This window comes from Schistocerca serialis, chromosome 8, assembly GCF_023864345.2.
Source record: "Schistocerca serialis cubense isolate TAMUIC-IGC-003099 chromosome 8, iqSchSeri2.2, whole genome shotgun sequence".
Lineage (NCBI taxonomy): Eukaryota > Metazoa > Arthropoda > Insecta > Orthoptera > Acrididae > Schistocerca > Schistocerca serialis.
This window is the reverse complement of record NC_064645.1, coordinates 259315839-259342204: the sequence shown is the minus strand read 5'-3', so window position 1 is coordinate 259342204 and position 26366 is coordinate 259315839. Positions and strand designations below refer to the sequence as shown.

General features: G+C 37.9%; 1 protein-coding gene across 1 annotated transcript; it reads right to left on the bottom strand.

Annotated features, from left to right (window-relative positions):
* Positions 1-883: 883 nt before the first annotated feature.
* LOC126416575 (eukaryotic translation initiation factor 3 subunit K) lies at positions 884-23116 on the bottom strand. Its single transcript, XM_050084324.1, has 4 exons — positions 22963-23116; positions 22203-22422; positions 7554-7773; positions 884-1148 (listed from the first exon to the last, which is right to left on the bottom strand). Exons 1-4 carry the CDS (start codon positions 23013-23015, stop codon positions 991-993), a joined length of 651 nt encoding a protein of 216 aa, XP_049940281.1. The 5' UTR covers positions 23016-23116; the 3' UTR covers positions 884-990.
* Positions 23117-26366: the final 3250 nt, after the last annotated feature.

Genomic DNA, 26366 nt, shown 5'->3' with positions numbered 1-26366 from the left:
TGTTGGCCATTGGGAGAGATAGTATTCAATAGCGGTAAGGTCATGGGCATTAGGGATGTTAGTGTAAAGGGAGGTGACATCAATAGTGATGAGCAGGGCACAGAGTGGTGAAGGGACAGGAACTGTGGAGTCAGTGGAGGAAATGGTTGGTATCTTTTATATCGCATCCAGTCTTTTGACTTTTCTCCTTTTCCGCAACCACTCCCCCCCAACCTCTACCCTGCCCTTAGTCTTAAAATCCCAACTGCACCTAGCTGCCCTACCCTCTCTCCATCTCATCCCTGTGGGGTCCCCAGCAGCACTTCACTGTCCCTCGACCCTACTCAGCTATCCCTACCCTTCCCCACCCCAGCCTCCTCCCTACCCCCACCCATTTGCCACTCATCACGCACTGTTGCTGTTACTAGCAGTGTGGCTTCAGTTGCCAGAGACTGAGAGAGAGAGAGAGAGAGAGAGAGAGAGAGAGAGAGAGAGAGAGAGAGAGAGAGAGTGTGAGTGTGAGTGTGTGTGTGTGTGTGTGTGTCCCATGAAACGAAGGCCATACTGGCTGAGAGATTATTTGTGACATATGACTCGAGTTCATTTACATAGAGAGTACTGCAGATACATCAGTAGACCAGTTGAGACTTGTAAAGTTTGGAGCAAAGCTTACCTGGAGGCACCTGTTGACTGAAGTATGACACTGAAATATTCTATCAATGAGACACTTGTAATTGCTAAATACTACAAACATTAGGCAGATTCTGGTGATTTACTTTCCTTTGTATCTACAACAGTCCTAGAACAATTTTTAAACCTTGCTGCTGTAAAATGTGATTTGGTTTACTTAAAATAACAGCATGTAACTACTACTTTCAAGATTAATAAATGAAGGAATGTGGGCTAAACTCTTAAAAGGCTTTCTTTAAATTTTTGTAATTAGATAAATACAGAACAAAATTGGAGACAAATATATTTGAAACATACAAAAACAAATTATAATATATTACACTATCTAGATGCAGCCATTATGGCAGCAGCACTCTCAAAATCAATCTTCTCAGTGATATTTTTGGTTTTAATGTTTTCATCTTGATTGGCTATGAAAATTGTGTCTTTATCTTCTTCTTTCCAGCCATATTTCTTAACCCACTGCATCAATGTTGTCTCTGAAAACATTTAAAGGTACTCGTTATATCAATGCGTAAAAAATATCGGAAGGCAAATTATTTAAGAAAACTAAAATTACAGCTATACAGTATGGTTAGTCCCCACTTTCCTCCAGGAGGTGAAATTCTATGGCTGGCAATATCGTAGGAAAAAAAATATACACCTAGCTCCCATACAGATAGTTCCTTTGTTAGGGAGGAAAGAAGAATAGTTCTTGGAAGAGTTATGAAGAAAGGGCAATTTACTAAGACTCCCGGATGAGAGGGAGATCCACCTAATGTGAGAATGAGGGAGTGCGGAAGCTCCCAACATATTTCTTTTAATAGTTCGGCAGCTCTCAAACTCTAGTATGGAAGCTTTACAGAGAGAACATGGTTTGTTACTGACAAACTGATAATGTTGCTTAACATGAAAACATGTATCCTTTACGTAACAATATCAAAGTTTCTCAACTGGAAAAAAATGTCACTTTGAAATAACAGAGGTACAAATAACAATACTTCATTTTATTGTCCTTTATACACTTAACACAGCCTAACAATGCCTAGGTTCATACACACACATATATTAACAGTTGAATTTATTTCACTTTCAAATTGAAATAGCCATTGCTGCATCACCTTTCCACATTCATTTTATCAGGTTACCACTTTTCACAGAAACCTTTCATTTATTTTTAAACAGCAATATGTTCTGCCAGCTGACATTACTGATCAACAACCATGATGCTACGTCATCTACTAATTCCATAAATAATTCTGTGCTCCTTACCACAAATAAACTACATTGTGAATTACATTTATCCTTTCAAACTCTTTAACAAATTCTTCAGATAATCCACATGTAACAATGGCTGCAATCCCAAATGACGACTCTCCACTCTCATACAAGCGACTGATGAGTAGTGTCTGGGCACTGTTGATGATAAACGGTGAGATACCCCCACCAGAAACAGATGTCCCGGGCTCCGAAAATTTCAGAAATTAGTGATGTGTAAATAGTAGATTTACTAAGCCATAACACAAACAATAGAAGTATTCCTCAGGAGGGAACCTACAGCCCCAAAGCTCTGCTAGGCACTTTATTGTGAATAACAGAATAATTGTGTAGACGTCGATACACTTTTCAACTTTCAATACATTTACTGTCAGTGCTAGAATTCTACCTTCTGATGCCAATACATTCACACAAACTACAGAATGTTTATCTACTGTTCTTGAATACATATGAGCTGCATCTGACAATTTCCTGCAACAAAGTCGGACTCAACATGGACTGTAGGTTCTTCAATTACAAATGAAATTCATTTCAACAGCAACATCTACCCTTAAAGCATTCATCTAACATCTAAAAATGAGACTGAAGTATCATTCTCTACAGTATTCCTATTTAACACCTCTTGTTCACATTCACATAGTTACTTAAATAACTATGTGCTTTACAAGACCAAGCAAGAAACTTCACTGCAAATAAAATTGTGTCACCATCAAAGGAATTAATCAGAACCAAAAGTCTGGCATACCTTCTGGTCATAGTTCTGTATGAGAACTGCCACTATAAAAAATAAATTTTAATGTAGGTAAATTTTTAGATAAAAATTTTGTTCAGAATGGCAGCTGACTCAATACTATGCTAAATTCACAAGTGAATTAACACATCACACATTTTACAGTCTCTCTTTATTTTTATTAAATCATAAGACATTAAAACAGAATCACCATCAATAACAAATTGCTGAAATGTTACTTTCAAGAGATAATCATCACTAAACAACTACAGAGATCTAATTATCAGGACTGTAGGTACCTGGTAAATTTGTAAAAACTATTAGAATGTTGAACCCATAAAGTGAAGAAGCCACTTAAAAATCCTTTCATACCACTCCAAAGTACTGTTCCCCTGAGGCTTTTAACTGTATTCAATTAACATTATAAAGAGCATGGGTCTGTCATTTGAAATCCACTGCTGAATAAAAGGACTCTTTTAGGCTGTGATATACATTATGGTCTTTAATTATTCATATGTATCCAAGTTGCTTCTCCCTGCTTTCTAATGCCACCCATCAATTAGCCAACAGACCATCATTCTCTTTTCTTATCTTTTGGAACCTATGGTCGATCTACCATCCATTTGGATGGCTACACGTCTCATCCACCTCTAATTTTCATTAGTCATAATTATATCTTCCACTTCTGTGATCAAAAGAAATATATACAAATGAATGATACAACCATCTCTATCAAAATGCTTGACAATGTGCAAATCAAATTACGGAAGCTACTGGTTACAGAGTCAAGGATGCTACACTGACCTCGAGGTGTGACTGTAAAAGACAGCTAGAAAGAAACGACATCCAAGGCTCATTTAAGATAATAAATAAAGTAGAAAAGCTTCATAAAAATGCCTACTTTGGTATGGGCAAGTCAAGCATTGTGAACCTAACCACATGGCAAGAACAGTACTTGATATAAAGGAAGCAAAAAGAGATTCTGACACTCACCAAAGACATGGATTAGGACCCCAAAGAACAACCTGAAAACGATGAGATTGCACCCTGAAATCATGAAAATATGTTCAAAATGGCATAGAAAAACTAGAGGGCCGATCCCAAAAGACAGAAGAAATGAGGTATGGAAGAAGAACAATTCCTGTCCACTGTTCCATTTGCTATGGTTTTCATATTTAAAAACCATGTTTCACTACTATAAGTTAAAATTAAACACATTGAGTGCAAGTTTTCCCTTTCATACAAATTATATTTAACTTTGAAAACATTTCACTTACTGAAAGTACTCCGGGCTATTTCTAGTATCTTGCTTTATCTACACTAGAAGCAACTGAAACCAAATAATAAAAATGAGGGTGGCTGAAGAATGTTCCACAAATAATTTTCTCTGTTAAGAGATCTGCAAACTTCTTTTAGGACTACTGAATATAATACATGTAATCTCCTTCCCTAACTTCTCTTTCACCTATCATGATGAAGTGTGACAGAAGCATATACTTTTCAGTACACTATTAGATGTTGAATTAATGCTTCCTAGTAACAGCAATGTCCCATTTTTTTCCAACAATTTTCCAGTTTTCTTATGTATTACTATGCCTCAGGCTACTGTTTTGGCTGAATAACCATTTCCAGACACTTCCTTTTCATCACAACTCAATGTTTTACACACTTCATCTGGCCTGACATCTTTAATATCATTACTTTCATTATCAACTATGTTTCTAATTCGCCTCTTAGATTCTCTTAACATGTACGCAAGTCTCTGAATGCTGGATTTTCCCCTCTGTTGTTAGTCTATCACATATTAACTGATGAAATGTTTCATTTACTCAATGTTATATTCCTGTTTTGTCTTCTTCATACTATTATCATCAATTGTTGTCTTGCCGTATTTTCCTTGTATATCTCATTGTCCAGAATACATTTAGTTTAATTCAGAAATTCTAGCAAATCTGCATTATTGTTTGATTGAGACTCTTACAATTACTTTGCGTCTAAAAAATTTTCTTTTGCTTGTCATTCTAGCATTGACACGCTTTGCTATTTTAATAAATATGTTACACAGCAGCCTTTTGGTTTATGTCTACATAAGCTTAATTTTCTATGATGCTAGTACCTATTACTTAATTTAATCTGCTTTACCTTCCCATTCTTAAACAAACAGTCAATGCATATTTCTTACTTACTACTTGATGAATCTGATGCAATCTATCTTTTTTTATACACACACTTCAACAGTCTATCACCAACTGATATTCTGAAGTGGTTTAGGATTGTGACAGGTACAGTTTCATCACTGTTTGATAAAATACGATCAGTCAGCTTTTAGTTCCATTTTTGTACTTGCCTAGTCTAGGAGAATGCATGAAGAACAAACATTGCTGCTATTAGTGAATTCTACTAATGCATGACCTTTGTCGGTCCTGGTATGAAAGTCAAATTTCCCCACTGGAGTGTTATTTAGTTTTTGTCCTACGTTCACATAAAAATTCCCTTTTCACATCTTGCACTGAAATGTACTATCTTTTATCAGCGTCTGTAATTCTTTTTAAAGGTCTGCCATCATCTCATCCAAATGATTGCATGATAACACGTGATTCCATCAATATCTGTATCCTTTTTTAATCATCCTGTTTATAGCAAAAGCTATATTTTAATTTCTTTTGTGATTTGTTCCAGAGTAGAACGTAAAAGCTGATTTTACACTGAGGTGACAAAACTCATGAGATACCTCCTTATATAGTGTCAAGACCTTTACCCATAGTGCAGCAACTCTATGCGGCATATACTCAAACACGTTTGAAGTCTGCTGTAGAAATATTGAGCCATGCTGCCTCTATAGCTGTGTATAATTGTGAATGTGTTGCTGGTGTAGGATTTTGTGCATGAACTGAACTCTCGATTATGTCCCATAAATATTTGATAGGATTCATGCTTGGCAATCTGGGTCACCAAATCATTTGTTCGAAATTCCAAAATGTTCTTCAAACTAATAGTGAACAGCTGTAGCCTAGTGACATAGTACACTATCACGCAGTGACATGGAATCCTGCCATTCTTAAAAATTACATCGTTGTTTGGGAACAAAGTCCATAAACGGCTGCAAATGGTCTCCAAGTAGTCTAACATAATTGCTTCCGGTCAACAATCAATTCAGTTGGAACTGAGGACCCGGTTATTCCAAGTAAACACACCTCACACTATTATGGAGTCACCACCAGCTTGCACAATGCCTTGTTGACAACTTAGGTCCAAGGCTTCATGTGTTCACACTACATTCTAACCCTACCATCAGCTCTTGCCAACTGAAATCTGTTGGTTGGTTGGTTAATTGGATGGGATGGAGGACCAAACAGTGAGGTCATCATTCCACATGATCTAAGGTGGCAGAAACAACTCAGTTAAGGGGAAAGGAAAATGGGTAAACATGGAGGTAAAAGGGATGTTGGGGCAGCAGGAAGAGGAAAGAACAAGGGGGGTTGAGCAAATGGTGAGAATAGGGAAACCCATGAAATGCTATGCGCACCAGCACTGCCACCGGCGCTTCCTGATCCCCATACCATAACATGATCATGACACAAGGGGTGCAACATTGGAGGAAGATGACACAAGAAGAGGAAACAAAATGGCACAAAAAGCCAGGCAAAACGCAACAAAAAAGGGGAGGGGGAACCCAGCTGCTGTGGAGGCAAAGCTCATGCTAAATGAGGGACACTAATTCCAGAGGCAAAGTCAAGGACTTAAAGCTGGGATGACAAACCACTTTCACGAAGAAAACAGAGGACAGACGTAACCATGCAAGGGTCATCTGCAAACACCCAGGACAAGGAAGGTGGTAGCGCTTATTTAGTGCAAAGGACCAAAAGGCAGGAGTAGTATAGCAAAATACAGATCACCATGAGCAGGGGCCTGCAACTACAAAGGGAGGTTGGCTCACTGTGGGGTTAAAAACCATGGGCCAAACTAGTACAGCCAATATGAACATGGCAGACGATGGTAAATTCCTATCGGGAGAAGCAGAGGGGAGAACGCCATATGATGGGAGTCTCCTTGATTATGCGAAGTTTATTATACGCAGGGTTAGCCTCCCTAGAGTTGGCCCATGACTGAGAAAATAGGTATTTGATGTAAAGCTGCAAATCTGCCCATGGATGTGTCACAGAGAAAGCGGAGGTGGGGGGGTGGTAGGTGTCCACGTGGAAGCACACCGGGTAACACCCTGGAGCTGTCATTCCACAGATGCTACTGAGAGAGAGCTAGCCCGTATATAGAATTTATCCACATATAAAGCAGGGGTGACTGATGGTCTGGCAGAGGACACAAATGTATTAATAGGGATGCGAATAAGGAGGACACTTAATATGGAGCCCCATGGAATGCCATTCTCCTGGGACTGAGAATGGTGCCAACCTGAACTCTCAGGTACTGCTTCTTCCCTCCTTGTTAGCTGTGGCTGTTATCAAAATACTTCGGCCCACATATGCATTTGTCAATTTTTGCCATTCTGCAGTATTTCTTGTGCTGCATTTGGGTTATTTATATTCCTTTCAACAACAGCCACTGCTAACAAGGAGGGAAGAAGCAATGGTTTGGAGAATATGTAAAGAAACACCATAAATAACGTGCACTCCAACGTTATAAATGAAACATTGGTTTTAATTTAAAACAACCAAAGATGTACAAACATATGTATCCAATTTTCAGTATAATCATGCATGATGCTCTATAAATAAAAGTGAAACACATCTTGAGATTCTCTTTAAACTGAACTGCAGTAAACTCAAGACAGAAAACCAATAATAACCGATTTTAACAGCTGCTACAGACGATGGCCATGCAAATAAATGTATTGATTTAACAAAACTTAACTTAAGGAAAAAATAATCCTTTCACTTACCATCAACACCACCAAGAAGTTGAGAAAGCATTTTCTTGTCAATTGTTTGAAATGTAATTCCAACAACATGGCAAACAAATTTTCTTATGGAGTCATTAAACCCCGTAATTCTAGATGTAATTTCTGGCTCATTCAAAACTTGATGCCAGAAGCGCTGAAAGTCGCAGCATTCCAGTATATCTGCTAAACGCATTATCTCACTCAGTGGACTCTGCATAAGCTGAAATATTTTTATGCTACATTATTTGAATGACAGCAAAATAAAAGTGTACATGAATGCACAACAATGTAATGTGGTAAAATGTACAGTTAGCATCAGAACAGTGAGCATACTTCACACCCACTGCAGCATACAAAATCCATTACTGCACCCACTAATACACTAGTGGAAAATCAAAAACAAATCCCCATATAGGCTTATGTTGTATAATTGTGTTATTAAAATTAATGGACAATTGTATCAAAGCAAAAATTAACTTGAGAAAACTGTAATATTACAAGACATAATGCCCATGAAGTAATGACATTTAGGAGACACAATTTCAAGTACTGCCAAAAAACATGGTATTTAAAAAGTTAAAAAAGCAGTGGAATCCTCCCCGATTTGGGCATTGTGTGACCTGCCTTCTTTCAAACCTCCCCTCTTCTCATTGAGGCAGAAAATACCTGTTCCAAATGAGAGGCATAGATTTTTGTACTTTTAAATGAGTGTATTGGAAGAAACTGAAATTTTATCTTTGGAAGGTAAATTAAGGGTTGAAACAGTAATTGAAATATTATTCGGATGAGAAATTACACAGCAGGCAGACACACAGAAAATAAATGCTTACCAGTCAAGCTTCCATCTTGAATTTTCCTTCATTGTGTATAAGGGAATTCGGTGAATGGTACCACTTTCAATATCATATATATATATATACACTTTCCAATGCAATGAGCTACACACAATCACAAAGATGTTGAATGTCACCTTGAAATGTTGTTTCACACTAGTCCCTCTTGTTGTCACAGACAAACAAAAGATGTTCCCAATAACACAGACAAGTCACCACCATATGATGTTCCAAACATCCACATAGTACAACAGATCGATGATTGTTAGGGAACTAATCAAACTTTAAGAGCACTAGGAGCAACTTCTGAAGAGCGTCCTCAAGCACTATTCTTTCTGACCTAGCTGGCATGGCAGCAGAATGGGCTAGATCATGCACTGTATGTATCCTGTATTGCTCAGGAAAGAAGTGAGATTAAGCTTGAATATCTTGTCATCGATGAATTTAAAAGGGATCAAAACCTCTGATTTGAGAAGAATGGGATAGGATACTGACTATGCCCTTTTCAAAGGACAATTCTAATAATGATATATGTTGCTGAATGCATGACATTAGGATATTTAGCATCCTTACAAAGATTTGCTTAAAAGTCAAGCTTCCCCCCCCCTCCCCCCCCCCCCCCCCCACACACACACACGTCAATGCAATGGTCAATTCTACAACAACCAATTAAAAGAGAAAAGACTGAATGAAAGAAATTGTGATGGGCTGATCACTAGAAGAATAACAGACAAGCCAGTGCTACTCTACAACACACTAAAAGCTCTAAGCTAAGAGTTTAGGGTAGAACCTGAACAATTCACAAAATTTTAAAACATGTACCACATTTGTCGTCTACCAAAATGGTGGGCAGATCCTCACTTAAATGTACTATTGCCCTATCACCATAATACAATATGCACTCTGTTAAAACATGATGTGCTATAATATTTATGATGCAGGCACCACAAACAAGGCAAAAAAACCCATGTGTAAGGGGGCTATGTCCTATGCAGAGATGAGTGAGAACTTCATTCCACCTGTGTGAAAAGGAGGAAAGCCACAGACGTGTAATGGATTTCACAGTCTGCAGAATGGTATCCCTCACTTCCAGCCACTCTTCCTCCCACTGATGGGTAATGTTCTACCTCAATAGTGAGTTCACAATCAAAGGGCATGGCATACTGTTCAGCTCTGTCACCCTACATCTCTCCTTTATTGTTTTATCAGCTTACTGATTTCCCTCCATGTCCTCATGCTCAGCAGCTCAGCAGAGTACCACCACTTTCTCATGTTGTTACAGCGGAAGTAGAGTATCTTGTGTATCATGCATGACTTTTCTGCTGGGTACATTTGGTGAAGGATTAGCAGTTGGCAGACATGGTGGATAGTCACACTTAAGCATACACACCAGCAGTTGCAGAGCACTACACATTGTTACACATACACTGCAGTGCTTTCCACAATTTTTTGATAGTGGCTGTTTAATACTGTTGTTATAAATATCGTACTTTCTCGAGTTTTCATCCATTCCGTGTCTTCCGTGATTTAAAACTTACATTCAGTGAATATCAGTGGAATGTTTACAAGCTATTGTCAACATCTCCTTGCCGTCGAATTGTTACATGTTGTTTGGGCTTCATTACAGTGCTTTACAAAATTTCCTGATAGCATCAGTTTAAGATTGTTGTAAGAACATATCGTACTTTTTAGTTTTGGTCACTTCGTGTGTTCTGCTAGCTAAAGCTTTCATTCAGCAAACATCTGTTGTGTTATTCTCTGTCCACCTGATACCTGGAAGTCATTTGCACAACTCAGTGAAAGATAAGTGTTTACTAATTATTACTTTGCTACAGTTCAAGTGTGTTGTAGTCCTTTTTTGTTTACTGTCAGAGTAGCTGCATGTGTGACAAATGTGGATGTCATCGTAGGTCACTTAATGTGGAAGAAAAATGTCAGGATTGAGTGTTGGTGTTTCACTGGGCTGAATGCATTTGGGAAGCAAATTAAGTGTCAGATGAGGCTCTTCCATAGGGTTTCAGATTATATAGTCAAGATGAGAACATCTTAGAACATGGAAGAACAATTTGTGCCCTTCAGGCAGGATTAGAAAGGGCATATTTTGAATTACAGAGGTTGAAGGGGGAAACATACAACAGGAGCTCGTAGACGGTGACAAGTAATAAGCAAAAGGAGAGAACCTCAGAAATCACATTTCAAATACCTATTAGCAATAAGTTTGACTAATAACCTGAAGTAGGAGAAGAGCCTCAATCAATTTCTGAGCTAAGTGAAGAGAAGCAGACTCTTAGGAACAACTTTAAAGCCAGGTCAGGAGAAAAGTCATATAGGAAGGAAAGATGCCTGCTGCTAGGTAGTAATCACGGGAAAGTGGTAGGCCAATTGCTACAGGGAAAGTTAGGAGTAGAATACACCAAGTAACAAGCATCATGGGAGATGAGGATACATAAATCATGGCATACAAGTGAACAGAAGGGGAAAGGCTAGATTAGGTAAGCATCTTGCAGAAAGTGTAAGGGTGCCACAAGCACACAAGACAAAATTCCTGTGATTCCTAGAGTCAAATGGACACACTTTTAGGTCAAGTCAGGCTACAGAGAGACAGCATTGAAAGAAATTAAAGCAGACATGACCACAATATATGCAACACAGTTTCCAGAAAAATAATTTGTTTCATCAGAATATTAAGGGCATTGAATAATAAGATAGATGAGCTCTTGTATGTCTATAAGGTGTGTGAAATTCTTAAGCAATAGATATTTTGTGCCTCTCTTAACACTACATAACTACAGAGATCGATATGTTAAATATCAGGGACTATAGACTAGCATCATTTTCATGTAGTGTTAACAAGGAAAACGGAGAATTTGCAACATAATTAGACACAAAGAAAAAAAAAGTTCAAATAATTAGTTTTTCTGTTGCTCAGAACCTAGCAGCATGAGATTATCAGTTGTTACTACCAGAATACTTTTTTGTTAATCATAGCAGACACCCTCTCAAAAACTGTCAGCTATTTATGAGAAATCTAGATGGATTATTGAGATATTTGTCAGACAAGAAGAAACAGTTAATAATTTGGGGAGATTTAAATGTAGATTTCTTGAAAGATACAGACAGGAAAAATGAACTATAATCATTATTTGGGTGTTTCAATCTAATTTCAATAGCCAGTTTTCCGAATCAAGTGCAGCAAGATAGTTGGACAGACAGTGCTCAGGCTGCACAATTAATGTGTACCCAATTGTTAATGGCTCATCTGATCATGATGCACAATTAATGGAAATAATACAGTACATAACAGCCCTGAGGCAGTTTCATACAAAAGTATTGAGGCTTATTAAAGAGAACAGGATTCAATGATTTAATGTTAAGTTAAAAGTGGTGGTATGGGATGAGGTATGTATAGAAGGAGATGCTATGTCAAATTCAATTTATTCCATGGTAAATTTGTGTCAATGTTTAATAGTTGCTTTCCTAAGAACTTATTCAGAATGTTCATAAAAATTGTAATAGTTTAAGGAAAGTCATTAAAACGTCCAGAAGTATGCACCTCATGATAGAGAAAATGTTAAGATATAAGAAGATTAAAACTTTATGGGATATTGTTAAACAGGGGACAGATAGCCAGGCAGTGTACAAGATTCATAACAATTCAACTAAATGACAATGTTGTCACTGATACATTGTGAATCACTTAATAAAAGTAGTAGCAAAAATAGGATTAAATGGTTCAGTCATAGGGGCAAGAGAATATATTAAAAAGTCATTCCACATAACTTTGACCAACTAGAAGTAGCACCAGCATCTGTTGCTGACACTAATAGAAATATAAAATTTCTAAAAAACAGAATCTCATGTGGTGTTGATAGAATTTCAAACATAATTCTGAAAAGTTGTTCCAGCTTATTAAGTAATGTCCTTAGTGAAGTACGGTAATGTATCACTGGCACAAGGAATTTTTCCGTACAGGTAAGATATTCAATTGTTAAATCTCTTGACAGATGTCAAGACAGACTTAAAGACTTATCGTCCAATATCCTTACTGAGATCATTTTCCAAAATATTCAGAAAAGTAATGTACACAAGAGTAGTCTCACACTTGAGTACAAACAATTTACTTAGCATATCACAGTTTGGGTCCCGGAAGATTTGCTCGATTGGAAAAGCTACTTATACATTCACTCATCTAATAGTACAAGCCTGAAATATTAAAATATTGCCAGTTGGTATTTTAGTGATCTTTCCAAGGTGTATGATTGCATAGATCACGTCGTTCTATTAGAAAACTAACTTTTAAGGAACTGACAGTTTTGTGCACATCTGGTTCAAATCAAACTTAACAAACAGAATACAAAATGCCATGCTGAATAATTCAAACAATACTGAAGTGGTAGAAAATTTTAGTGACTGAGGAGAGATAACAAAGGGAGTCACACAGGGTTCAGTTTGGGGTCAGTTCTATTTCTCATACGTGTGAATAACCTACTTAATATTCAACAAGTAGAACTGGTAGTTTTTGCAGACAATACTAGTGTTGTAATAAATCCCACTAGAGAAAAATCAATGGAAGAATGATATTTTTCAAAATAATTATTTGTAATGATATTTTTCAAAGAATTATAAAGTGGTTCTCAGAAAGCAGACTCTCCCTAAATTTTGTCAAAACAATTAAGTTCAGCTATTTTTGCTCTTTGTATAATTTCTAATCTTTGAAACAAACAAGTTAACCTCCTGACATATTTTGCATTTTCCCACTCAGTCTAAATCTACATTTATACTCCGCAAGCCACCCAACGGTGTGTGGGGGAGGGCACTTTACATGCCACTGTCATTACCTCCCTTTCCTGTTCCAGTCGCGTATGGTTTGCAGGAAGAACGACTGCCGGAAAGCCTCTGTGCGCGCTCGAATCTCTCTAATTTTACATTCGTGATCTCCTTGGGAGGTACAAGTAGGGGGAAGCAATATACTCTATACCTCATCCAGAAATGCACCCTCTTGAAACCTGGACAGCAAGCTACACCGCGATGCAGAGCACCTCTCTTGCAGAGTCTGCCACTTGAGTTTGCTAACATCTCCGTAACGCTATCACGCTTACCAAATAACCCTGTGACGAAATGCGCCGCTCTTTTTTGGATCTTCTCTATCTCATCTGTCAACCCGACCTGGTACGGATCCCACACTAATGAGCAATATTAAAGTATAGGTCGAACGAGTGTTTTGTAAGCCACCCTCCTTTGTTGATGGACTATATTTTCTAAGGACTCTCCCAATGAACCTCAACCTGGCACCTGCCTTACCAACAATTAATTTTATATGATCATTCCACTTCAAATCGTTCCACACGCATACTCCCAGATATTTTACAGAAGTAACTGCTACCAGTGTTTGTTCCGCTGTCATATAATCATACAATAAAGGATCCTTCTTTCTATGTATTCGCAATACATTACATTTGTCTATGTTAAGGGTCAGTTGCCACTCCCTGCACCAAGTGCCTATCCGCTGCAGATCTTCCTGCATTTCGCTGCAATTTTATAATGCTGCAACTTCTCTGTATACTACAGCATCATCTGCGAAAAGCCGCATGGAACTTCCGACACTATCTACTAGGTCATTTATATATATTGTGAAAAGCAATGGTCTCATAACACTACCCTGTGGCACGCCAGAGGTTACTTTAATGTCTGTAGACGTCTCTCTATTGAGAACAACATGCTGTGTTCTGTTTGCTAAAAACTCTTCAATCCAGCCACATAGCTGGTCTGATATTCCATAGGCTCTTACTTTGTTTATCAGGCGACAGTGCGGAACTGTACCAAACGTCTTCTGGAAGTCAAGGAAAATTGCATCTACCTGGGAGCCTGTATCTAATATTTTATGGGTCTCATGAACAAATAAAGCAAGTTGGGTCTCACACGATCGCTGGTTCCGGAATCCATGTTGATTCATACAGAGTAGATTCTGGGTCTCCAGAAATGACATGATACGCGAGCAAAAAACATGTTCTAAAATTCTACAACAGATTGATGTCACAGAGATATAGGTCTATAGTTTTGCATATCTGCTCGACGTCCTGTCTTGAAGACTGGGACTACCTGTGCTCTTTTTCCAATCATTTGGAACCTTCCATTCCTCTAGAGACTTGCTGCACACGGCTGTTAGAAGGGGGGGACAAGTAATGCCTTATGGAATAATTTTTTGAGTAGCTCATCACTTAGGAAGAAAGTATTGATTGTACAAAAGGGAACAGTAAGAACGATATGTGGTGTTTACCCAGATATGCAATGGAGGTACCTCTTCAAGGAGCTACGCATTTTAACTGCGCCATCACAATACAAATATACAGGGTGTTCAGAAATTCCTGTTACGAATTTCTAGACACTTGTATAGAGGAGTGAATACATAATATTTTGAATAGGAACCCATGCCTGGAAATTTACAGTTTCCGTGCTACAACTATTTGAAAACATGTTGGTAATGCGACCAATTTTACAAGAAATTGATTAGGCGAGACCCAGTACATCACTTGTTTTACAATTCCTCTCATTGATAACCAAAGAACAAAAAGTAAACTTGATACGTTTTCACAAATACTGCTGTTTACAGTGACATCTCCTTGGAGCACCACAGTTACACCCGCTGTTGGCGAAGGTGTCCTTTCACAAACCCATTTCATAATAGTGGTGAAAAGGGTATGCAATGTAGTCGGATGTTGTGGATAATGATCTTGACAAAGGTGATGAGCAGCTCTTTGAGTACCATGAGTTTCACCATGTCTTTGTGCTCTGCAAACATGTACTCAGTTATATTGCTCTAACACTCACAGACAGTTGAATGAGGCTTGAAGCAGGTCAGAGAGACAGGATGGATATCAAATGATGTCAGCCGATTTGATGTAAGCATGCCCCCAACATGACTACCCTGTTGCACACCTACCTACCTACCCACCCAGCAAACTTGTTTTCAAACAGCTACAGCACGGAAACGGTTTCTAGACATGGGTTCCAAATCAGAATATTATCTACTCACTCCCCCTACAAGTCCTAGAAGTTTGTAATGGGAATTTCCAAACACCCTGTATGCTGACAAAATTTGCTATAAATAATCCACCACAATTTGAGAACAACAATGACATCCATACCTACACCACTAGAGGGGAAAAAAATTACCTTTATTACCTGTCAGTGGCTCAAAAAAAGATTTCAACAGGCAGATAGCAAAACAAGTCTTAAATCTAACTTAAAACCATTTCTCCTGGACTACTGTTTCTATTCCATTGACAAATTTCTGTTCAAAAATATGTAGCACATTTAAAAAATAGATAAATAAAATAATAAAAAACAATTACTTTTGAAGTGGAGTTGCATGAGTCGGTCTTTAAAAAGTGTTCTTTATTGTTAACACTAATCTCGTAAATATATCCTGTAAAATGGCTCATCCCACATCATCTCAATAAAAGAATCATTCAAATGACATACGGAACATGTAACTAACTCAACTAAGGGTCTGTAAAGCACTGATCAGGTAAGAAGCTTGGCCTCTTGTTCGTGTTGCATGTGTTCCAGTGCCTTCAGAATTATGTACTGCTGAGTATGATAGATGGTAAACATACCTAGTAGACAGATTCTGAAGAGACAATTGGGGAAAATATAGAGCAACCAAGGAATTGTCACTGTTCTGAGTTATCTGTATACACAATCAATCTTAAAACTGAGATGCTCATCCAAAACTTCATTGTAAAACAAAAGCCAAGGTGGTGATGTACTCCATTAGTGGTGTGAAAAGTTAACATTCACCACACCTATATCTAAAAGGTACCCCTCTACTCAAATCCCAAATCGCCTCACTGCTGAAAAATTGCTCCATGCATGATCGAGCAACATTATGGTATGCATGTTTCTGGGGTACAGAATATATTTTGTACAACTGTCACATCGTGAGTAGTGCTATCTGATTGGGTAGTGGTGGCTTGCCAGCTTTGAAGCTGGAAATGGGTCTCGATCTGAGTGCACCTCTGGCCAACCTAATGCCCTCGCAATAACAGGTCTAGCAGATTCGTGTCTAGCAGGGGCATACAACATACATCCATAACTGACCTGGGACTGAACAAAAGCTCTATAAAACTGGAGCAAACACACTCAGTCTCCTCCTCACACCCAATGTGATACATAATTTTAAATGTTGTTGCCTCTGGACTGAATTATCAAGTCCCTCAGAAATCAGTCACACTAAATACTTCACTTGCTTGTACTTTTCAGACACCAGAGGTCTGTTGTCAGTTAGAATAATGTTCAACACACAATGAGTCAGTATTTTATAGTGTTGCTGATATCTTACACCAGTAATTACCACTCCTGGAGGACGCTGCAGTTTGAAAAGACAAATACTCCACAAAGAATCAGATCTCATCACTAACCACAATTTGCTCAAATCTCCCTCGATTTCCAGCTTTAACTGCATCATCTTCATGAACAAAAGGATGAGTTTACCACATTTCCTGCATCACGGACTGAAAATAGCAATCGATGTCAGCTTCACACAATATCCAAACTCAGCAGCACGTCTAGCAGCTGGGATTCACTACACAAACACAATATTTCTTTGCTCACTCATCAACCACACATCACTCCTATGGGCAACATTGTAAACCAACTCATTGGATAATTTCAGACCCAGTGCTGTAGAGCATCTGCGACCATTAGTGCCAACAGTGTGATTCTTCAGGACTATCCAAAGTCTCCCTTATACCCAGACCATGACTTTCCTGCTAACTGGACCTCCCTAGATTGTCTACAACATATGACACTTCAAAGAAACATTCATTGTTTTATGCGAATCAAATGCAGTATGTGCAAAATGTTTTCATAATCAGTATGTGGTTCATTCCGATTGCTGAAAAGCTAAACTGGGAACAATATTAAATATCATACAAACAAAGCATACAATTTACAAACAGGTATCTCAATTTTTTATATAATCAATTATGCCATTTGGTGCCATCAGGAAATCGTTGAAAGTATTACAATAGCCCCTGTTGGGATATGCTATAACTATGTGATGAACTGTTTGCCTGGCTGCTCCACAACTGCATTTTGGAGATAGAGCCTTACCTAATCTATGAAGAGGGGCCATGTTTCTGGCACGTTTGGTGCATATCCTGTTAAATATTGTCCATGTGCTTTGCGAAAGGTAAAAGGCAGGGGTTTTCTTCCCCATACAGAGCAAGTTCTAGCAATGTGGAGGGTAAGCCACTGTCCAGTCTCGTTCCCATGAGTCTATAGTTGAGCTGAGACGATGTTCCATGGCTGTTTACATGGATGGTTTACTTTATTGATGCAGATTTCTCTCAGCCAGTTTCTTTCAAAGAAAACTGCATCTTGATGGGTAGGTAGTTGCAGGTTGCTTTATACATGTTAAAACTCACGGAGTGAAGAAGCTCCCTGCTGAAGTCCATGGGGAAGAATGTGGCTCAATATGGACAGCCATTTGATGGAGATTGATCTTAGTGTACAACTGACAATTATCTGTGTTGTTAGTTGTACGCAGAGAGTTTGTGTCTATGTGTGTGGATGGGTGGTGGGTGGGAGGGGGCATCTGAGCATGCATGCACTATTTTCCACAGCAGAGTAGACTAGTCCAAATGCTTAAGTGCACAGAGTTTCAGCAGCAGAGCCCCAGGTTGTTCCACACAGCTAACGTAGGATGTTGTGCCTATCTTCACAGTGTAGTTTTCCAAATGCTTGTTATAGGACAGTGCCTGGTCCAATGTAACCACTAGATATTTTCAGTGCTGAATGTGGTGAATTAGTCTGTCTCCAAATAGACCTGGAGCTGTCTATTCACTAGTCTGTTGCACAAATGAAAGCAAACTGACTGTCTTAGTGGGGTTTGGCATCAGTCTCCATCTCCGAAAATATGTTCCCATTATTGCCAGATAAAACATTAAGATGTTTCAGTTTCTTCAAAAGAATACCATGTCTCCATACTATGTCATAAACTGCTGAGAGATCTACATTCAGTTGACATTTTTAAATTCTTTTGAACGCCTGCTTGTATGTAGGTCATGAGTGACATTATCTGGCATGTACAGCATCTTTCTGGGTCAAAACCAGCTTGTTCATTTGCAATTTTCTCATGTATTATAGCCAAGATTATTTTGTAGACAACTCTTCCAAAAAGCATGTATATTGAGCTTAAAGGGGCTATTGGGCAGTAGCTTTTTCAGCTATTTGCTTGGTTTTCCTGGCTTGGGCTAGCGATGAGGTTAGATTGTTCAGTCCGTTTGGGATTTTAACTATCATCACAATATCAACAAAGAACTCTGCTAGCCTTTTTTTTTGGTGTATTTACAACAATTTATATGGAATTCAGAATGCATTCCAGCAGGCTCTGGTGCCTTTCCCCCTTTCACTTCAAGTGCCATTGTTATTTCCTTGTCACTTCTTAAGAATTCTCGATTGTTTCTCTTCACGATGCATTCTGATGCATCAAAGTAACATCTAAATTAAGATCTAGGGTTATGATGAACGGTTCTTTCATTACTTATGGGAAACCCCCAAACTTCAGCAAATTCAACTTAGTGAACACAAAAAGAACAAAGCAGCGCAAGTATCCAAGAAGTACATATTATTGAGTCAAATGCAAAAAAAACCTGCAAACTTCACAAATGACTTTTTTCATGATATGTGATCCGCTATGGTTGCTGCAAAAATCCCACAATACATACTTCCAGTGCTCAACATCACGTGTTCCTATAAAAATACAATGGGCAACACTCCTGATGAGTCAGCATTGAGAAAAAATTATTTTTCCAACCAAGACACACTCAAAAATGTGCAATGCTATTAAATAGCCATCATAAGGATAGCAGATAATGAAATGACAGCTGTATGAGGATGTTTCACTGGCAATTGCACGGTTGGCATACTTGACAGAGAACAACCCTCTCAAGCTGTTACTGATTTCCTCACAAATCATTCAACAGTACCTCTTTTGTGAATGGCAGTTTTAAAGCACTGTGACTGAGGGAATTCAAATAAGAAAAGTTCTCATCATGTATTCGGATGTTACAGCCTACATTTTGATGGCGGCAAGTGCCCTGTGCGTATTGCATCCACATGTAATCCACTTCATCTTTCTATCCATGCACTACAACATATCACTAAAGAACTGCACAGCACCTACCCAAAAGTAAATAAAATAATTTCATACTTCAGGGAAGTTCAGAATTGTGTTGCTCTACAGAGAACTGCTGCTGAACATAGCACTGCCGCATGAGCCTGTCCTAACGAGGTGGTGTAAATGGACTATAGATGTTTATTTTTATAATGAAGATTTTCCAGCCATGAAATCTATGATTAATTTATTTCCAAAAGAATCTTCAGTTTCATTATGATAACAAAAATGCTTTCACTGAATTATAAAATCGGCAATGTTCTAGCATGTATCCACATTTAACTTCGGCTTCCTTCTCAGCAGCATTGTGGAATTAAGAGTACCAGGTTGCCTTTACAGAAATTGTTAAAATTGTTGAGAAAGTCAATTGCAAGCCGACTGATGTTAGAGATGATATTGGACAGAGCATAGTGAATAGGTTTGACACAGCTTTGGCACAAAATCCTAACTACTTGGATTGTGATACTATCTCCAGCAGACACCTCTGTAGGAATATTTCATCTGCAGGAATAAAAGACAAGCATCTAGTTGCAAAAAATTGTGGTTTTCAAATAATCTTGACCACAGTTTCAACTTGTTTAAACCCATCTTCTTCAGAAGGACAAACAAACTTTACATTAGCAATTCATTCGGTAAAAACTGTTTCCACAGGACATAGCAACGATTTGTTAGTCATGTATAAAAATTAAGGGCCCTTGAATCCAGGGCTTGGCACATCAGTAAAACCACTCATTTAAAATAACAGACCATGTTAGTAGCTACATGCTGGCAATTGAGCAATGTATAATTACATTCCTAATGTGCTTTCTGTGCCTCTAGTATGTTTAAGTGAATATTGTTTTGGAAGGTAACTATAAAATGCTCCTTACTGTTGTTGAGTGATGCCCCACAAAAAGTCTACGATTTGCATTAAATATTTGATAGCAATCGAGGCAGACAACTCATTTTTACATAATGAGTGTTGTGTTACACTTATATGCAAGACAAGAGCATAGCTCAAAATTAATTTCATAGCCAGCAGCCCAATCAGAATACCTCACTATGCTGTTTAATGTTGTTATTAATACCCTCTTTTCCTTTTAGAAGCAATTGTTCATGTGTTTTTCATCAGGGATTCATGTTTTTTCATTAAGCCACAATGAGTAACTGGTGTAATTAATTTTTCTGTTGTCATCCAGTTTCTTATCGTAGACGTATGCGATAAACTGTGTGAATATCTATCAGTGTGTTCTCTATAGGAACACAGGTGCACAGCACATTTTGAGGTATGCATATGGATTTGTGGAGCACTTGACACTGATCCAAAGTGATATTTAAGCTATTCAGTTACATTTAAACTAACAAAACTGCTGTCCAGAGTGGAAGCAAGTTACTAACACCAATCGGCACAGTCCCCGATTCAACTCAGTTGCAGCCTTGGCAGTCTGTCTCTCATGTCATAACAACAATATTATACCTGTGATTTTCTTCACTGCAATGTTTCCTGCATTCTGCCGTACATTAACTTGACTACTGGCCTCTCGACAGATGAACATTTTTAATACAACTGGACATAGAATGTTGAGTTGTCACTGGCTATCGCTTAAAATTATGAAATAAATGTGAAAATATAATTTTGTTATATAGTTTTGTCTACAATTCAACTACATTTTAACTGAAACAACATTTTTATATGTTTACTCTAATTTTTTTATATACAGATACCGCACTGAATATCTGGCTTAACACCATGAAATTAGTTGGTTCATAAGCAAATATTTATAATTCAGCTGAAGCACCCTTTACCATTTATGATACACTACAACTGTGGATGCCCAAAGTACACAATTTTCAGCAATATTAGTGATGCTCAGTCGCCACTGCAACTCTCGCCAGCATTTATCACTTAGCAAATCCAATGTAGCATTTCATGCCTTCCCCGTATCAGGAGTGGTGAAAATAGTGGTGTAGTGTACATATGACTACCAGGATCATTTATATTGTCCAGCTGACCAAAGGAATAGGTCAGAGAATTAGTATTTCACTCACACAGTTCATTCCTGCCCCCCTCCTTACGCGGGCACACGCACGTGCACTCACACACTCACCATCTAAACTGCAAAAGAAGGTTATTAAATACATTGGAAACCTACCACTGAGGCTTTCTACAGAAATTAAGTTAGAAAATTCCAAACATTGATAGTGCCTGCTCTGTACATATGTGAAACAATTATGTTCTTAAAAATAAACTGCACAGCTTTGATGGACAAAAAATTTACACAATTACAGCACTAGGTGCAAAGGTAACTACCACATGTATACAAATACAATTACGTGTCAAAGATTCTGAAATATTTATCCACATGTACATTTTATAACAAACTTCCATGCAGAATTTAAAAGCACTTGACAGTAAAACAAAATTTAAGATGCCACAAGGTCTCAGCTATTGCTACAGTGTGATGGAGTTCCTAGATGCAAGTATACAAAATCCTTATGTAAGAGATTCTTCTATAGATGCCATGTAAAATCACAAAGATGCACTGGCCATTGTATGTATGTAGAACTATCGTCCTTTAACTCTGACAAACTGTTTTGTGCATGTGTGTGTGCTTCCTGAAAATGTGTAACTTAAGTCTCACTAACCACACAACTTACCTGTTTACTATTGAGGAGGCACTTGCAAAGGATAAAATCTGTATGAGGGAAATTAGTTAGTGCCTTCAATAGAATTTGGCAAGTGATATCTGGATTGTACGTATATGGATTCAGCTGATACAATTTCAAGACTGCCAGATTCGCCTCCAGGTCGTAGGCATTTTCACGAGACTGAATTTCTACGTATCTCTCCAGAGTAGGAAGATTTTCTGGGTTGTACCTGAAAAGAAGTTACTATATGTAACATGTCTGACACACAGTGTCTTTGTTAAAAACCAGTTTCCCCAAACAGGTTAGAGGACAGAAGGTGAAGGGAGTTTACAAAATAGTTTGATGATGGTAGTGGTTTCATGCACAAACCACCTTCAACATTCATCGTACAATATCAACATCCTGTCTCTGTGAAGAGTGTCGGAAAAAATCCCGTTCACAGATAACTAAAACTTCTGGATTTGGTAGGTGGGTGTGTTGAGCAGCTTCAGCACATACGAAGTTTTAAGCAATTGTTTGTATTAAAAAAAACGTGACTACTGGAATAGTGCGGCTAATTTTACCTGCAATCATATCTATATGACTTCGAACACACAACACAGGTAAAGAAATGAATATCCTCGCACTCCCAACACAATGCACTAAAATATGCTATCGAATACACAATTCCAAACTTTGCATTCAATATGGTCTATATCGAAAGCAAATAAAGATTCTGTAAAGGAAATTTATAAATCATTAAAATTACATCAATAAAAAAATTGCTTACCTGTCAACGCCCTTTAACATATCTCCCACCGTTTGCCTCATAGCCTCTGCCATTTTTCAATTCTGTCAAAATTCCTACAATATTTCGATACACGCGCTCAGCAGTCAGCGCTGATCACAAAAACCAAAACATACAGTCGTGAAGAGGAGCAACAACAACCTAGAACTTCCACAGATATGCTGTTGGGAGCAGAACTGTGGCGGAATCGCTGCCGAAGTAATCCTTGTCCAACACGCAACAATCAGTTCTGCAAACATCACTTTTGCGCAGACAGAACGTTGCATGTGATCAGATTTGCGTAAATATGAAATGTACCCAAACCTGGAAGTTGAAGTTTGTGGTTTGAGTGAAATTACTGTAAGCTGTGGGTTCAAATCACATCTGCGGAGACAAGTTCGGGCGTGTGGACAGGAAATCGCCGCAAATTTGGCGCTAGAACGTGTTTGAGTCGGTTGTTCGTTCAGTCAGGTTTTTCATGTCTGTGTGTGCATAGCAAATTTTATAATTACAGATACACGTCAGATGGGCGTAGATAAGATGTATTTTTCATGCCAAGTGATCCATAGTGAGTAGATCCTCTGGGATATGAGACATGTCAGAAAACAAGAATCCACAATAAATATTTACAAAATAACAACAGATATGCTATATTATCTTCCACAGATCCCAAATAAAATTGTCGTTGTGAATGTGGAATCGATCAAAACAAAAATCTTAAGCTTATTTACATTTCAGAAGATATAGAATTTGTCACCAAACATTAAATGTTCCATAGACCTAGGTGCACATGATAATGCTTAGGCTGATGTAACCACATGTCATCAAATTAAAAAAAAAAAAAATACAAAACATTTTATAGCACTTGTACACAACGATCGCATGACCGCACAAAATTTGTAGAGAACTCACATTGTATGGAGTATTCACTTCATGTGATATTATCAATGACATACATACATCAGTCAGTTCTCCTAAGAAATTCATCAATGGAGTAGAAGGAACTGGTCACGAATAAATCACTTGGAGTCTTTTCAAACAGCACTCTATTAGCTTAACTTTTTGTGGGTGTTGGCATGTTATTGAAAATGTGTACTGATGAAGAGTGGACGCGTTTCTGAACAAAAGTAAGTGGTTTAAATCTTTGAGAAAGTTAGTCTTATTTCTTGTATTGAGGCCGTGCACTGAGCCGTCTGTTTAAGAAAAAAGACATATATTTTAATGATACATTTCATTAAGGAATAAATATATTGGGAAGCAGTAGTTAGCATCCCTAGTTCCTTAAAAAGCCCTTGGCAGGACGTCCTTGAGTTCACACCACAAATAATTAGTATTACAGGTTTTTGGGCTCAGAAAACTTTAGCTCGGCTTAATAAATTATCCCAGAAAATAAGTTGACTTGTGGACTGAAAGTAAGCATAGTACACTAGCTTTTTGGGACTACTGAAGAACAGGATACAACTCGTCAGCTTTGACCAATGAGGTCAGAATTTGTCAGAGATCAATTGTTGGACAGATTTAACCACGGCCGCCTGTGATTTAACCATGGGCTTGTCGCTCGCTTTTGGAAGGATTTTGCGCTGTTATGGTGACTTGTGTCGTGTTCGGATGTACGAATCGTTCTGATTGTGATGCGAAATCGAAGGGAATAACATTTCATGTGTAAGGTGTCTCGTTAAGTGTGATTTTACAACTTCATAGTGAATGAACGTGTGCTACATCGGTACTTGTACTATAGCGTGTTTTTCTCCTGTATGATTTTAGATTTCCTAAAAATGAAAGTCGGAAAGCTCTGTGGGAGAATGCCACGAGGAGGAAGAACTGGCGTGCGTCTAAATGGAGCACTATATGTTCTCAGCATTCCCGAGAAGAGGACATAGACCGAACTTCCCTTTCAACAGTAAGGCTCCGAGAAAATGCTGTACCATCAGTTTTCCCTACACACCCAAAACATTTGCAAAAGGTATGTTAATTCAAAGAATTAAATTCTTAGTTTCCAAGTTCACGTTTCAGTATAATACGTACGTATCGTCGATAATCGAAGTGTTGAGTAACTCACTTTGTCTTCATCATGTACCAGATTAAAAGCTAACACTACATTAACTGGCGTAAAGTATAGGCCTAAACAGGACACTGTAGATTTGCCATTCTATGTACCGTACTTCAGTAAATATTGGTGGTAATGAACAGTGTTTCCCAGTAGTGTAACTTAACTGAAATGACCCAGTACGTATTACAAACAAGATGATTTTTGGGGCTTTGGAGGGAGGGTATAGCTAACTTAGTTTTCAGTTTCTATTATTTAGCTCTAACTCCGAAAGTAATGGCATACACATGTGAAGTAAATTATATCAGTTATGTGAATAAGAGTAGTTTGTGAACATCTCACTTTGTCTGGTCTACTGTGTTGTACAACATTTTTATTGCACTGTCTTTGCTAGTTAATGGCAGTTATGTTTTAGGAGTAATTGATACAGCTCTAGTTTTACTTATATATGTTTATTTTGGAGGATTCCTTCAGGTCATTTGAATACATTAATTTCACTTTCCACCTGATTAGGTCCTTACACATAGCTTTTGCCTAGGAATGATTCCATGCTGTATATAGAATTTAACAGGGGAGGTGCTGGAACACTCAAGTGTTTCTGCAGCTACACAGTATGTTATAAAGAGATAATCTGGTTCTCCACATTGTCATGTAGAAACAAATTTATGAAACTCCTTTTTGATGAGCATCAGCCTCTGCACACAAGAGAATATTTGAGAAGAAAATTCAGGTTCGCTGTTTAGATTATAAGACTACTGAAGCTAACAAGTTTGTCTGGTATAATTATTTAGTGAAGTCACAGAAATTAACACTTGGGCTGTGTTAAATATAACTATGTATTTGGGTTAAGCACAGCAAATGAACATTTCTTTTGTTTGATGCACTATTCATTGACATTCTCCATTGAAAGATATCATTGATTAAAAAGCTTTGGCAGTACCTTCTTGTTAACATTATCCACTACTGTGGAACATTGAATATGCACCAACCACTAATGCAAAATTAGATATAACACACAATTTTATATCATTAACTGTTGGGCCAGTTGTGTTGAGAACTTGTTAACTGACAGCACCCATAGCGGTACAGTGTGATAGTTAAACTAGACACTGCAGCAGAAATATTTTACATGTTCAAAGTTTATATTTTTAGTTGTCTGCTGAACACAACAACCGTTTTTGTTAGAGTAATGAGTATTTTATGAACAAGATAAATAGTTGCTGGAAAAATAGAATTTATATTTCTGGAAAGGACTAAGAATAGGAGTAATTAGTGGGCTGTAACATGCTGTTCATGACAAAGACTGTAACACCTTCAACCATCTGTTAAAAACAGTTCTTAATGTTTTCCATTCGTTTAT